Source organism: Suricata suricatta, chromosome 5, assembly GCF_006229205.1.
Source record: "Suricata suricatta isolate VVHF042 chromosome 5, meerkat_22Aug2017_6uvM2_HiC, whole genome shotgun sequence".
Taxonomy (NCBI): domain Eukaryota; kingdom Metazoa; phylum Chordata; class Mammalia; order Carnivora; family Herpestidae; genus Suricata; species Suricata suricatta.
In genome coordinates this window covers 12,470,650-12,486,185 of record NC_043704.1, presented here as the reverse complement: position 1 = coordinate 12,486,185, position 15,536 = coordinate 12,470,650, and the positions used below count along the sequence as shown (strand labels likewise).

General features: G+C 41.9%; 1 protein-coding gene across 1 annotated transcript in view; it reads left to right on the top strand.

Annotated features, from left to right (window-relative positions):
• Window positions 1-15,536, top strand: part of MRPS6 (mitochondrial ribosomal protein S6) — a 66,262-nt gene that overhangs the window by 38,628 nt on the left and 12,098 nt on the right. Inside the window, exon 3 of the mRNA XM_029939011.1 lies at window positions 12,194-12,333. Within this exon, the coding sequence (XP_029794871.1) occupies window positions 12,194-12,333 (140 nt within the window). The remainder of the gene's footprint in view (window positions 1-12,193; window positions 12,334-15,536) is intronic.

Genomic DNA, 15,536 nt, shown 5'->3' with positions numbered 1-15,536 from the left:
GTCACAAAACAAATTTTTGCTAGTAGGTGAATTGGCATATATGACTTCCACACATAATGAGGATCACTGTGCCCATGAGGCAAACACCTGTGTAACCACCGCGTGCAAGAACTAGAACTTTGTCAGCCTCTCTCCCAGAAGTTGTACTTCAGTTTCAGGAAGTTCTGACTTTAAAGGGGTTTCTTACCTCCAGTCTGCCTCTTTAATTTGATAGTTCAGGTTTTGCCTCTGAAGTGTTACCTTTTCTTCCCTTTGAATATTTGAAGACAAATATTCAAGATAAATGTACTCTTTAAGTCTCAAAATCTGGCTTTATCTTTTCCATTCTCTTGGGTATGCAGCACAGGGCCTGGGTTTTAGACCCTTTACCTGTCTTTTTTTTTTCCCCACTCCTAGATAGCTCTGAGGTACTCTGATGGCCCCTTTTATACGCGGCCTCCATGTTTAATACAGTAAATACTGTACTCCAGGGTGCACACTACGGACGATAGGCTGTAGGGTGGGAAATAAACACAACAGTGAGGACTACCATTCCCTTGGTTTCCCTGTCCTTCCCGTCGTAATATGTAATTTCATTGTCACACCCTCTGGAAGACTGTGTACAATGCTGTTGTCTCTAAATAGTATGTAAAGACAGCATGACTTGCTGACTCCATTTCCAGAAGTTTTCATAGCTTTTCAGACTCCTGAGTTTGTGTAATATTTCCTGTACACTCTGGTAGTAGAATGTCCATGATTCTTGATTATGTCCGAAGAATCTTTAGAAGTTTGGAGACACCTTTACGAGTGTGGTATGTCTTTGCTTTGTTTCAGTCTTTTACCTATTTTATTCCTTCGTCCTTGACCGCGCATCTGTTTTTGACTAACAGGATGTGCTTTAGCTTTATTGTGCAAAATTTGTCTTTTGAAAACAAAATGGTGATTTTCCTCTTTGCAGCTGAAGATCTTACTCCTCCTTGACTGTCTGACTTGGCTTATTAGCCTTTTCTTTATCTTCAGTGAATTAGGTACAGTTAGCAACTTTCATCCCTACATCTTTCCGTTTATTCTGTGACTTATGTATTCATCAAACACTTGGTGAATACATTCTGTGTGCCAGGTTCTTTACATCTCCAGCGAGTAGTAAAGATGAGTAAGATGCAACCTTGCAGAAGCTTCGTTATGGACGGGGACTTCCTCCCACATAATTGTACTTGCAAGATGTGTGTGGAGTGAATGGGAGCGATACCCACAGGCTCACGGAGGAGAGGCACACTTCTCCTAGGAGGGAGCTGAATCTTGAAGTTTATTTTTATTCCTTTAATTCCACTGTGCTTTTAAAATACCCTGTTCCTCCTGCTCCTCAGAGTGTGCAGTCCCTCAAGTGCCTTCCTGTCCTCTCCGGAATCAAGCACCCCTGCTGTGGCCTGGTTGGTGCACACGGTTGGTCTGTAGGGTAATGCACATCTGACTCTGTCCATAGTCCAAGTTTCCCCATCAGTGTATGTTTAAAAAATACATTTCTCTTAGCCCAGTCAGCAAACACATTTTTTTGCTAAACCTGTACACTAATGTTTAGAAGATTCACAGGCTATAAAGGGGATTTTTCTTTTAATAACCCTTTTGTTTCTACTCACTAAAACGTTTTGCTGGTTCTTACCTCCGCTGGTCTCCCTGTCATTCCAGTGCTGCCCTCGTACTTCTTGAAGAGGCCCAACCGTAAGATGAAGGCAGGGAATGAAATGCGCATGAAGGAGACAATCCACAAGACCGGTAGCTCCGTGATGTATACCTGATTCCTGCTCCCACTATCAGTTTCCTGAGCTTTGGCATTTCATTTACTTGCTGCCATAGTAACCAGGATTCCTGCCAGTCTTCCTCTTTCCCATCTTTTATTCATCTGTACAGGCATCTGGAGAGGGGATGGGGAAGAGAGAAGTGGAAATCTCCAGTAAAAGGGTGTGGATTTCAGAATGTTCTCACAATAGCAGAGATGGAGATGTTAATTTTGGCATTGTTTCCAGCTGTCCAAGTAGTATTTACCACGAGTAGTCACCTATTGGGGTTGCTATTTCTCTATTTCACATCAAGGAGTACTCCATTATTATTGTGGGGGGAAAAAGTGGGGCTTTAGTGTTTGTTAAAGTAGAGTTGTAGAAGATCATTGCTGAAAATCCCTTACAAACTACAGTTCAGCCAGAATCTCTTATTTTTTTGGGTGTTGAGAAGCCAGCCAACTTCATACTAGAATGTGGTTCTCAGATTTGTCTGTACCTGGAGGGTTTCAAAACTGCTCGTGCCCAGGATTCTTAAAGTCCTAAGCCAATTGGGTCCAGATATCTGAGGTGAGATAGAAGCATCTCATTTTTAAAAGTTCCTAGATTAGGGGTGCCTGGGTGGCTCAGTTGGTTGAGCATCTGACTCTTGATTTTGGCTCAGGTCACGATCCCAGGGTCATGGGATTGAGCCTGGCATCTGGCTCTGTGCTGGGTGTGGAGCCTGCTTGAGATATTTTCTCTCTCTTCCCCCCTCCCCCCACCCTCCCTTTCTTACCCTCTGCTCCACCCCCACTCTCACTTGTTCTCACTTGCTCTCTTAAAAAAAAAAAAAAGTTGATGATTCCACTGTGCTCTAAAAGAATGCCTTGGTGATTCTGCCCTTTTCCTTTGATGTGTACCCAAATCATGAAAGGAATAATTGGTTGTATGCAATTGAGCCTCCAGATTTGGCCTGAAATGATATGATTGATGTTCTTTGACTTGAGATCGGGGAAACAAGTAGATTAAGGAACAAAACAGCATTATAGTCGAACTACAGATTTACTGTTAAGCTGGGCCCATAAGTAACTAGTAAATTTATACTAGTTGAGATGATTACATGAGAGGTGGATTTCATGTAATCATGACTTTCTTCTTGCTCTGTGAGTTGTTGAAATGTATTCATTTATAATCTTTCGATACCAAGGCTGGTACTGGTGTCTCACTGTGGGCTGGCTGCAGGGTCCCTTGATAGTTCCAGGTTACGATTTGGAGGCAGTCTTGCTCACCTTGCAGTTGAAGTTACTGATCATCCTACTTACTGCCTTTACATTTGCAAATTCAGCCGTGCTCTGAAGTGTGACTGTTGGCTTTGTTATTGGCACACATTAATCTGTGCTGGACTCAGCAGTCATTGGACTCCTGCTCCTCTGATTTATTTTTCTTCCATTCTTCCCTGGGTTCCTTTTATATTCATCACAGGCCCCAATGAGTAAAATATTATGTTTGATTTCCCAGGTCTCAAGAATCACAGTCCTGGTGCATGACGATAGAATGTGGTCAAGTTCTTCTTTTCTCATTGCCTTGATTCCTTTTTTTGTTTGTTTTTGTTTATTTTGAGAGAGAAAGAGGACATGCACATGGTGGGGAAGGACAGAGAGGGAGAGAGAATCCAAAGCAGGCTACACATTGTCAGTGCAGAGCCTTACTTGGTTGGGGCTTACTCCCGCGAACCATGAGATCATGACTTGAGCTGAAACCAAGGGTAGGATGCTTAACCAATTGAGCCATCCAGGCACCACTCGTTACCTTGATTTCATGGACCACTGTGTTTTCAGGACCAGACTTGGTCTTGTCCTGTTACATGTCCTTGCCTCTGATTTTAGGACCAGTGATCTCTAGGCTCCTGACTTGTAGATTTCCAGTTTTTCTCTGATTACCAAGAATTGGAGCAGCCATTGTAAACAGCTCATGATGTTAGAAGAACAGCTTGCAAGACTCGGTCAGTAACCACTGAAAGCTTATCCATCGCTACCTCTGATTATTACTGAAAATCTGTATGGAGTCTGTGAATGAGTTCTAAATGTTTGAGGCTTAGGTTTAATACAAATTTTGCAAATTATGGCATCCATAGTGAGCAAGCAGCTGCCATAGACTTAGGGGAAGAAAGAAATCCTTTTTAAATCAAAACAAAACAAAACTGAATTTTCACCCAAAGAAGTTTGTTTCTAAAACACCTTTTTATTGCTCACTGTAAAAAATCAGAAAATAAAGAAAAGTGAAAAAAACAAAACACCAGAATAGGCCTGTCATCTTACTACCTAGGGAAAAATAGTAACATTTTGTATATTCATCCAGACTTTTTTCCATGTCTGTGTACATAAGTACTTTTTTCTTTTAAAAAGAAACATGCATTGACCCTACATGCTGACTTTTAGTTTTGTTAAAATATTTTTATGTCCTATATAAAGATCAACATCCTTTTTTTAAGTGGCTGTGTTACTATTCAGTGAAAAAAATTTATTAAATCAGTGTTTTACGATGGTTCACATTTCTATTTATTCTCTATCCTAATAACCTTATGGTGAGATTTTTCACAGCTAAGTCCTTGTGCATGGGTGTGGCAGTTATCTCAGAGTAAATTCTTAGAAGTGGCTGTAGGATTGAAGGTATACACATTTGAGTCTAACCTAGATTGCCATTTGCCCTCCAGAAAGTTTACATTTTTGCCAGCAGTATAGGTGAGTGTTTGAACTGAACTCTTATAGTGCTAAGCAAAAAATTGCTTAGAATGGACAAAAGTGATGGCTTCTACGTGTGCCAAGCACAGTGTCCATGTTGATTGTCTCCAAAACTCTATCCGACTCTTCCCATCCTTCTGTCCTGCTCTTCGTCCAGACCTGCTCTGAGAGCACCCTAACCGACCTTCTCTCCGCCTCTAGAAGAGGTGTCCAGCTGTCCTGGTCCGGCTGCAATCCGTCATCTCTAACCCACCAGTGAGAAGTGGCGGCTTCTTTGGAGTTCTTGTCACATTGATGCATTTTGCTTCAGTCTTGGCTATGTTTAACTTCTGTTTTAATTAGTTTAGTTATATGCATCTGCCTTCATGTTGAATCACAAACTTTGTATCACAAACTTTGAAAGGGCTGACACTTCCTGTTTCACATCCCTGTGGCTACCCTTTTGGAGGTGGATTTCACAGTAAGCAACCTAGAAATACTTGGCTTGAAAGAGGCTTTTGAAAGGAATGTTTCCAGATAAATATTAGGTGGAGCCTTAAGAAATGGTCACTATCTGACTGTACTTAATACCCCCAAATGGCAGCCTCAACCTGTATTTCTGAACCCACAGAATTTGGTATGCTCATTCATTTTTCTTTTCCAAATGTCAGGAATATGCTTCCTCTTTTATAACTGATTTGTGTCATTAAAATCATTTTAAAATTGTTCCCTAATAAAGATTTCTAGGTGGTCTCCTCATTCTGTTTCTCATAAAGATGATCATGTAAATTAATTCTCCTATTCATGGGTTCTTTTCACTTGATATACATTTTAGCAGCTCTTAGGGCTCTATAATTTTGTTAAGTGATCACTTGGTATGTCTGAACTGTGAATGTTGAGTTTTTAATCTAAAATTGTTTTTAAGGTTTGAGGTACTTTTTGCAGAGCACATGATAGTGGCTTATAAAAAAGTTTTTCACTGGATTCTAATATTTGTTATTTTCCGTACACGTTATGGACGCTGGTTCTGTTGTCTCCCATCCTCTCCCCGACTTTTGAAAGCCTGTTAGGTCTTTCTTCAGCAGTTAGTCCAGATTTGTTATAAATGGTCTTTTAAATAAGATTCATAGGCAAAGTAGTAGAGTAGTGCAGTTCTACTTCTAGAAGCATTTTCTATCTTTGACCTTTGAAAAGCCTATAAAACTTACTATTTTGGTCACGTGCCCACAAGTTATACAGTGTAGAACAGTACATATTATGTAATCATGTTTGAGCATGTATTTATGTACTTTTATTTTTTTTTTTTACTGTTCTATACTTGTCCTTACTGAATCTTTTAAGATAGCTTCTGTGCTTAATACTTTTTAATCCTTAAAGACAGCAATTCTTGATTCAAATTGTGGGGCAGAAGGGGTTTTCTGATCATAAAAATATTTTATTGATCAGAAATAATATTACCATGAAACCAATTTCAGAGTTGAGCTTTCTAGACGTTAGGCAGGGCTGGCACTGTATGTGTTTGTAGCAGTTGGTTGTCCATTCTATTATTTCAGGGTCTGCTAGTGACAGAGCTTTCCTTAAAGCCTGTTCCGCTGTTGAAAGGTGCTCACAGATTTGCTTTTTTAAATTGCTGTGAGAGTCTCAATGCCGAATTTCCAGGGACATTATCTCTGAAAATGCAGATTTCAAGGAAATTTTTTTTAAGGAGATAAATTCCAGGATTAAGATTCGGCAGAGAATGAGAAAGCCTTTCGCACTTATATTTTCACAGGTGTTGACAGTTTTCTGACCTGGCTCTGCCTTCCTTAACTCGTACCTGCTCCTGGGAGTTGCACATTTCTGTGTGCTGTTCCATATTGTGCCTTCTGTGTGGTTTTTAATTTCCTGGTGGACCATGAGACCGTTGTAGTGGTCTCTGAGTGCATCTGAGGGCCACCGGCTTCAAAACTTAATGGTTGGCAGAGAGTCTAATTGACAAGATAATTTTGTTGACAAGATTCTCTTCTGGGACAAACATATGTTTAATTAGATAAAACGTTGGTTATTGACCAATGGTATTGTTTAGAGTACTCCTATGAATTCTTAGTGTAAGTAACCTTACTGAATGGAGATTTTATTTTGTGGGCAAGTACAAGAGTCTTTCCTTTTATTTTCCTGTTTGTTTGCTCTCATCTTTATTGTAGAAACTTTGTCCATTAGAATCTCTAGAACTGGAGTTTTCAAAATGTAGCCTAAGTAGCCTGGGTTTCCTAGGGACCCTCTCAGGGGATCGTTGCCAAAGCGGTAGTGGGTACAACAGTGTTCACCTTAGTATAAATCCAGGCAACAGCACCAGACCTTACTAGTAGTCATTGTATTCTTCACCCCTGTGCAATTGTAGTCTTTTTCTTTTTTAATGTTTATTTGTTTTTGAGAGAAAGAGACAGAGCACGAGCAGGGGAGGGGCAGAGAGAGGGAGACACAGGTATGAAGCAGGCTCCAGGCTCTGAGCTGTCAGCAAAGAACCTGACACAGGGCACAAACCACGAGGTCATGACCTGAGCTGAAGTTAGAGGCTTAACTGATTGAGCCACCCAGGCGCCCCAGTGTGAATTTTTTAAAAGTATTGTTTAGTGTAAATTTTTTTAGTACTTTATTTTATCAGCAGGTAATTAGAGCAATCCAAGTTTAATTTTTATTTGTATGTTTATTTATTTATTTTTAGTTTATTGTCAAATTGGTTTCCATACAACACCCAGTGCTCTTCCCCACAAGTGCCCTCCTCCATCACCACCACACCTTTTTGCCTTCCCCCTTCCCCTTCAACCCTCAGTTCATTTTCAGTATTCAGTAGTCTCTCCAGTTTTGCGTCCCTCTCTCTCTCCAACTCTCTTTCCCTCTTCCCCTCCCCCTAGTCCTCCATTAGGTTTCTCCTGTTCTCCTGTTAGACCTGTGAGTGCAAACATATGGTATCTGTCCTTCTCCGCCTGACTTACTTCGCTTAGCATGACACCCTCGAGGTCCATCCACTTTCCTGCAAATGGCCAGATTTCATTCTTTCTCAATGCCATATAATACTCCATTGTATATATATACACCACTTCTTGTATTTGTATGTATATTTAAACTTGCTCTCTGAAATACATGAATATTTAGTTTCACTTCCCTTACATGAATTCTGGATTCTTTTAGACTTCAGTATTAGTATTAACAGCATTTTGGCACTACATGAAATAAATGGAAAACACTGTATTGTCATTTTGCTTTAATACTGCATTTACTAACTAATGGTGAACCACTTTGAAAAATGGTTTCAAATTGTATTGTAGATTGGAGGAAGCTTAGGGTTCCTCAAGAAAAGAGTAAACAAGCAAGGGAGGTAGAATTGATACATTAATTTACTGGTTTAACCACTATTTCTAGTGCCTGCTCCCTGATACATGGACTGGTTTAGACTTTGAGAATACAGCTGAGTCCATGATGGACAAAAGTCCTTGCTCTCTTGCAATTTATATTCTAGCGATGAAAGAACACTTACAGGTTACTGCAGGTGCTGTATAGAGATAAACGGGAATGACAGAGTACAGAGGGGGCACTTGTGGGCGATGAGGACATCAGGATGAGCACAGAAGAAAAGAGAGGAAGACTTTTTTGTATGCCCCTAGGATATTTTAAGAATTACAATATAAATCTGAGAAGCTTGTAGAGGCAGAAAATTTGTTGGGAACCACTGATTTTGCACACGAGAAAACTGAGGCACAAGTTTTAAAATAGGCAAAATTTAACAATTCACTCAGCGTTGTAACTCATTTGTGAATGAGCTGGGATTGGAATCCAGTTTTCCTAGTTCCCATTCACATTGATTCATTGTTTCTCTTCCATAGTGTTTTTCAAATGAACGTTTTTAGCCCCTCAGTCTGCCTTGCCAAAATTGTGTTTCATTGCCATATGGTGGATTGAAGGAAAGTTTTAAGGAGCAGCTTTCAGATGGGATGGGAGAAGCCCAGGAGAAGCACATACAGCCTTTCTTAGAATAGTTGAAATTCAGTGGTTCAGAGACCTTGTGAATGAGAATTATGGCAGCAAGATCATTTACTTCCTGTAGACCATATGTTCTTACAAATTAAAAATTGTGCTGGATTGGATTAAGGAGAACTTTTGACTTTGTTTTGAAGCCTAAGAACTTTACTTTAATAGAGCTGTAGTTTTCCCCAGATGAGGAGAGCTGCAGTTGGCACTCGGGTTGAAGAGGAGACTAGGAGCTTGAAATGGTGAATTTGCAGCGTCACTTCTGTGAATCCTGTGGGGTAATTGGAACAGCCAGGCTGATGTTCCATTAGGTTGGTGCCATGTGTGTCTACCTGGTTACCCATCCCACGGAGAATTCTCTGCATACCTCTGGCCCAGGCTCATGGTTTTATTTGTGGCGCATCTTAGAGTTAGTGGATTGAGGCCTTGCCAGTATCTGTCCGTCCATTACAATATAGAGCAGAGGTTGGCCAGACAGTAAATAATTTAGGCTTTGCAGGCCATGCAGTCTCAGATATAATTACAGATCTGCCTTTAGCATGAAAGCATCATGGACACTATTTAAATGCATGAGCTGCTGTGTTCCAATAAAACTTTATTTGCAGAAACAGATATTGAGGCAGATGGCTCACAGGCCCTCGTTTGCTTGGCCCGTGCTATTGAGTGACGAGGTGAGGTATGTGGACGGGTGGAGCTCCCTCATAGACAAATATTTTTGCCCCTTCATTTTTCTCTTCAAACTTTTGGCCTGTGAAATTACCATGAAATGAATGTGGCTATTCCAGCAGTGCACAATTTGACCTTGACATGTCTAAGTCAAACAAAATATGTTTTGATATTTTCCTGAGTTACATTCTTTTTAGGTAACCTTATTTTGGAAAGGAGAAAATTTTTTATTTTAGAGGCTCTTTCTTCAAGGAGAGTGCTCCATGTTTCATACTGTAAACACTGCAGTTGGAATTTAAACAAGACAAGAGTTATTGAGATATATTCCTTTTTAATCAGGCAAAACTGAAATTAAAATGTATGATTTGGGTAGCTAATCAGAAGACTGCAATCCATCAATTATTTTTTTTTAACCTTACCCATTTCTTTATTTGGAAAGACTGTCTGCCAATTATCATAAGTTAATTGGTGCAATACCAGGTCAAGAAATGGCATTGTTGATGAAATGAATTATTACCCTGCTGTTAGTAATGAGGCTTCTGCAGAAATACGGAAATGTCTGTGAACTCATGAAATGTGAGAAGAATTTAGTCTACATGTTGATTAGCTGTATAAAAATATGTTTGTGTACAATCATAAGGAGAAATTGCCATAGACTTTCCCCCTAGTTGGTGTTAATGTGAAGGGGTTTGGGCCCCTATTTTTATTGTTTGCAGGAAATTTTTGTTTATAAAAGTTAGTTAAATACATAAATATAATTTTCAGTAGGAATTTTAAAAATCCCCAGTGGGCTACAATGTGAAATCAAATTAAAAATTTTTATTTGTAAACCTTAAACTAATCCTTAGCACATTCACAGCATTTTAACAGAGTTTGTAAGAAAGGAAATTGATAAGAATGGTAGATTTTCTTTGGTTCCTGAAGTGCTCACTTAAAATTATTCTGCATTATTCTTTTCATTTGATCTGAAATGAGCCACTGGAAGGTAGCCTTTTCTGAGGTTCATTCCTGCACTTCATGCTCCCTTTACCTGCATCCCTTCAGTTATGTCTTTGAGGAGAAGTGTCCCTTTTCCTTGCTGAGGTGTCCTCTGGCACCCTCTGCCCACCCCCCAGTTTTGCTGCACCGGTGTTCCTTCCCTTGCATGGGGCTCTTCTGCTGCATCGTAGGGGCCTGGCATCCCTCAGAAACCCAATTTCCAAATTTGTAAACCTTCATTCTTTTTTATCTGGTGAAGTATACAAATACTTACACTATGTAGTATTAACTCCGTGGTACGTACTAGGCTAGTGCTGGGCTTACAGCAGTTACGCGGTCATGCTTGCTACTTCCACAGTTGTCATTTAAAAACAGCATGTTTTATCCTCTTCACTTGCTGCATTTCCCTTTAGTAACTTGCTCATTCATGTGTTCTGCCTCCTAAGATACTTTGCTCAAACTTGATTGCCCCTCGGGCCCTGGGCCTATTTCTCTCTCTTCCTTGCTGTCACACCTGTACCGCAGCAACTTGCCATCCAGCTTCTTGCCCCATCCTGCAATGTGACCATGCAACCGGCACATGTTGGCATTGTCTTCATGTCCTCTGCCTCATCCCTTAGTTTCTCTGGCCACGTGGGCCTGGTTTTCCTTGTACTGCTTGACCACCTTTTCTGTTTGCTTTTCTGACTTCGAGTTTCCTTGTCGTTCCCAGATGGTTGTGTTCCCCAAGGTTCTGTTGATCTCCCCCCGCCACCCCCTTTGATCTTCTCCTATTTCTGGGGCCTTTCAGACAGCCCTCCTGTGTGGATGATGCTTAAATGGGTAATTCTAACCTTCCCTGTTGTTTTGAGCTTAAGTTTACGTTTTGAGAGGTCAGCCTTGAGGAGCTGTAGGCATCTCGGACTCAGCATGTCTTAAACCAAATCCATCTTTTCTTGTCCCCAACCTGCTCCTCCAGATTTCACATTAGCTGTTAGCAATAATACCATTTTTCCAGCCACCATATTTTGGCACCCCCCTTTTGCCACATCTCTGCCTCATTCTCTACGTTACATTAGCCACATCTTCTCAGGTTTACCCTGTAAAGTATTTTTGTTTCCAAAATTCTTTGGTGTATACATATATAAAGAGAGAGATCTGGAAAGAAATTCACCGGAATATTTGAAGTTTTTTTTATCTCTGCGTAGTGAGATTTTATATTGTTTGAATTTTGTTTTTCTAATAGGTATGTAGTATTTGTATACTTGTACCCAACCTGTCACCTCCCGACGCTCCCTTGTCCTGGTCTTCATCTGGTGGGACTCCTAGTTATTTCTTTAGTGCTCTCGGCTTTCCTTGCCTTTGCTCCTTCACTCAGCACCAGTTTCATTTGTTCTTTGCGTCTCCCGTTGTCATTTTGCAGGGCTCCTCTCATGAGCTTGTCTTTAATGCAGTCATTCTCACAACTGAATGTGCCTTCTTTCAGGAGCTCTCCAGCCCCTATGTCACTTCCTATGTTCTGCCCTCTGGTCTTCTTAACGTGGGTTTTTTGTGTTAATCCCTTTATTAGATTGTAAGCTCCACAAGAGCAGGATTCCATCTTAATCATCCTCCTCCCCTTTGGTTATAATCTGCCTATTTTTCTTTGGGGACGACCCCTTTTCCCCTGGCTGTGGTTCTCGTGGGACAGCCAATCAGAGTGTCCCGCCCGGAGGATGGGACGGTCTTCCTCTGGAATGTAGATTTTGAGTCATGGGATACGAGGACTGACAGTGATTGGCGTGGATTCATCCTGGCCAAGGTGCTCTGAAGAAGCCATTTATGGGAGTCAGTTCCTGCCTCCCAGATCCCTGGAGCTGCTCTGGTTCCCGAACTCTCCGAGGCCTGGTTCTTCAGATTTTCCTTCGTTACCTGTGAGCTATCTCATATCCTTACACTAAATGTATCTCTCTTTAAATTTTAAGTTAGCAAGACAGTTTCTTTTGCTTTCTTCCCCCTGCCAATAGAGCTGTTATGATTGGAACTGACCAGAATTTATCATTCTGGTTCTTATGTTGATTCTGATATGTCTTTTTCTTTTCTTTAAAAATGAAAACAAAAAAACAGCCAGAGACCGCTGCTGCTTTGAAACGTACGCTAGAAGCCCTGATGGACAGAGGGGCGGTAGTGAGGAACCTGGAGAATCTGGGCGACCGAGCACTGCCTTATAAGATTTCCGCCCACAGCCAGCGGCACAGTAGAGGAGGGTAAGTGTCTTTGTGCATCTTGAAAAAGACTCTGATAGGCTGTAAAGAATGCTGTTTGGTATTATTATATTTAACTATTATTATAATTGCCTTTGTGCCAGGTGGTGTGCAGACCCACACTCCAGCCGTGTGTAGCAAATGGGGCTGGAGTAAAGCGGGCCCATAGTAAACCATAATCAGTACAAAAACAAGTCAGGCTGGGAGCAACAGGTGTCTAAGCTTTTGTTAGTGGGAAACTTTCCTTGTCAACCTAAGCACGATTTTCTGTTGACATTTCTTGAGCTTTGCCTTTCCAACCCCTCCATGAGCAGTGTGCTGCGCACGTGCTCAGTGCATCCTTTGTCAATATGTGGGCTGCAGGTAAGAAGCAAAAGGTACTCCTTTTGACTAATGCGTATGACCAGTGCCTAACCCAGAAAAGAGAAATGGTTGTTTTATGTACTCCAAACAGTAATCATAACTTTCTGTTAGGAAATTTTTCCTCATATACTACACGGCAGCTTCCCCAAACATGTCAAAGATGTGACTCTGTAGTAATATATAACGATCCTCGTAGAAATTCTTTGATACCAGTTTGCTTGGTCAGTTGGTTTGAAGCTTCTCTGAACCCTGATGGTGTTCTTGTTACACTTGTGATTTCTGGTTTGGATGAGGAATTTCCTCATATTGTTGAGTTTCCCAGAAGTAGTGATAGAGAAGATGGGAATTGGTTTTCATCGTTGTGGAAAAGTCCAGGAGTGGAAGACCTGATTCTCTCTCTGATACTGGCCAGCTGTGTGACCTTGAGTGAGTCTTTAGCTTCTCTGATTCTTGCTTCCTTGGATACTTGAACCCGGGTGGTTGTTCTCCCATCCACATTGTCGTGGGCGTCACGTGAGGCCATCTCTGGATGTGCCCTGCGGACAGCACGGGGTGTCAGATGGCGCCACTCTTACCCAGCGTGGAGCCGGTGGGCCCGTGTGAGCGCAGGCCTGCATGCCGTCGGGCCGCACGCCGAGCTTTCTTACCGCACTTAAACCTGCTGCCAGGGCGTCGCACGGACTGTGGATTTCATCTTTCCACTGCTGCTCCTTGTTGTGTGCCAGTGTTCGGCTTCTTGAGAACACCTCTGAAGAGAGCGCCTGAGGTGTTGCTAGGCAACATGAAGTGCACAGTGGCAATTCCTCTCCCTAACACTGAGGGATGGAGATTGTGTGTGTACCATTTTTTTTAACTTAACCACAAAGGGGCTTCATTTTAACAGCAAGGCTGTGAATCCTTTTGCCTTTTTGTTAAGATATAAAATTTAGCTAAGAATTATAGCCAGGTTCTCTGATGGAAGGCAACAGCAGGGACAGAAGCCTGTTCCCTCATCCAGGTCCTTTCAGGGATGGACATAGGAGGGTTTTCTTCTGCCCCTTTGCCAAGTAGTAGATTGACTTTGTGGAGGGTTGGTGTGACCAGTGTTCTAGAATTTGCACTTCTTGCAAGTACTTTGGGGGTGCTGATGCGTCTGTCCAAGGACCACACTTTGAGAAGCACTGTGTGCAGTGCTGGGCTTGGGTGCTGCTGTTCTTCTTCTGTGGACGGAACTCCCTTGGAACTAAGCTAGAATTGCTGACGACATCTAGCCTGATGTTCTAGATTCCTGACGAGGCACAGATGCACCACCGAGGACTCTGTTGGATCTCTTGGTTCATTTATGTGTAGCAGTTTTATTTCTGGTTCTTATACTTTCAGACTCCAGCAAAGGAGGAGCAGCGTTCCTTAAGTATAATGGATGTGTGTGCTCTGTGTAGACACAGAACCGCAGTTGGAGAGGTTCATGTTTTAAACTTGTTTTTCTGGGATTAATCAGTGTCTGGTAGGAGTTTGTTTTAAGGCACTATTTCCCAAAGTGTGATCTCTGAAATACTAGTTATACAGATATGCTCCACCAAAAAATGGTGTGTGTGTGTGTGTGTGTGTGTGTGTGTTTGTGTGTGTGTGTTTGTGTGAGAGAGAGCGCGTGCCCGAGAGCGAGCATTTAAATGTGGGAACCCTTGCGTGGTCTGATCCTTCTAGACTGCACTGACACTACACATCAGTGTACTGATGGTGAGGGGCCCTTCAGTTAGATGCTTTCATTTGTCAACTTTATTTGACTATTATCTTTTATTTTTGTAATACTCATTAATACTCCTCACAGTGACCTTTGGTAAAAGAGGAGATGAGGGGCTAATATATTTTGGAGTTACCCGGATAAAGATTTAAAATTGAGTGGTGTGTCAGATGTTGGCAGTGTGGAGCTTGAAGGTGGTCTGATGTCCTCTTGACTTCAGCCAGTCCTCCCCTAGGGTCACCACTTCCAGTGACATTTGTACCAAGCATTTTGTTTTTCTGGTAAGTTCTGTGTGTGCACTGCACACAGCCACGTAAGGTGTTACAAACATGTATTTAGTGGATTATGTGTCAGGATTAGGTACTAAGTGCTGGGGAAGGCTCACTTTTTTGAGGTGATTAAGAAGAAATAGTGGACTTGTTTGTTATGAATTTAGCATTTAAAAGGTTTCTTTTTAAAGTTTATTTGTTACAGAGAGCAAGCCTGAGTAGGGGAGGGGCAGAGAGAGAGGAAGACAGAGAATCCCAAGCAGGCTCCAAGCTGTCCGCACAGAGCCTGACGTGGGGCTTGAACCCATGAACCGTGAGATCATCACCTGAGCCAACATCAAGAGTCAGATGCTTAACCAACTGAGCCATCCAGGCCCCCTAAGCATTCAAAAGCTTTTAACTCCTCGAACAGCCCTGGAGGCCATGGCACATATCTGTAGTTCTGGTGAGGCACTGATTTGAATCCTGAGGCTGGTATGTGAGAGCCAGTTTTTTGTTGGCTAATGAGTGAGCCCGGATGCCCTCCAAGAATCCACATCACATTGTGGTGCTGCTGGTATTTTGTGTTTGTTGCTTTTACATTTTGTGGGAGGCAATATATGTGTTGGTGGTCTTCCTAAGTCTTAGGTGGGCTCTTGAGTTTGTTGTAGCTCCTGGTCACAAGGAGTTGTGTGTCCAGTCAGGGACTTGCCTGCATATTGCTAACCTGGGCACCAGCCAGACTGCTACATACTACTGCCACACGCATGCCAAGTAGGCCCAGAAGAAAGATGGGTGAGGAGAAAAGCGCATAGGAAGGAGTGATACTGCTACCTCCCGGTTATCTGGGGGAGTCTCCAGAGAAGGAGGTCGTA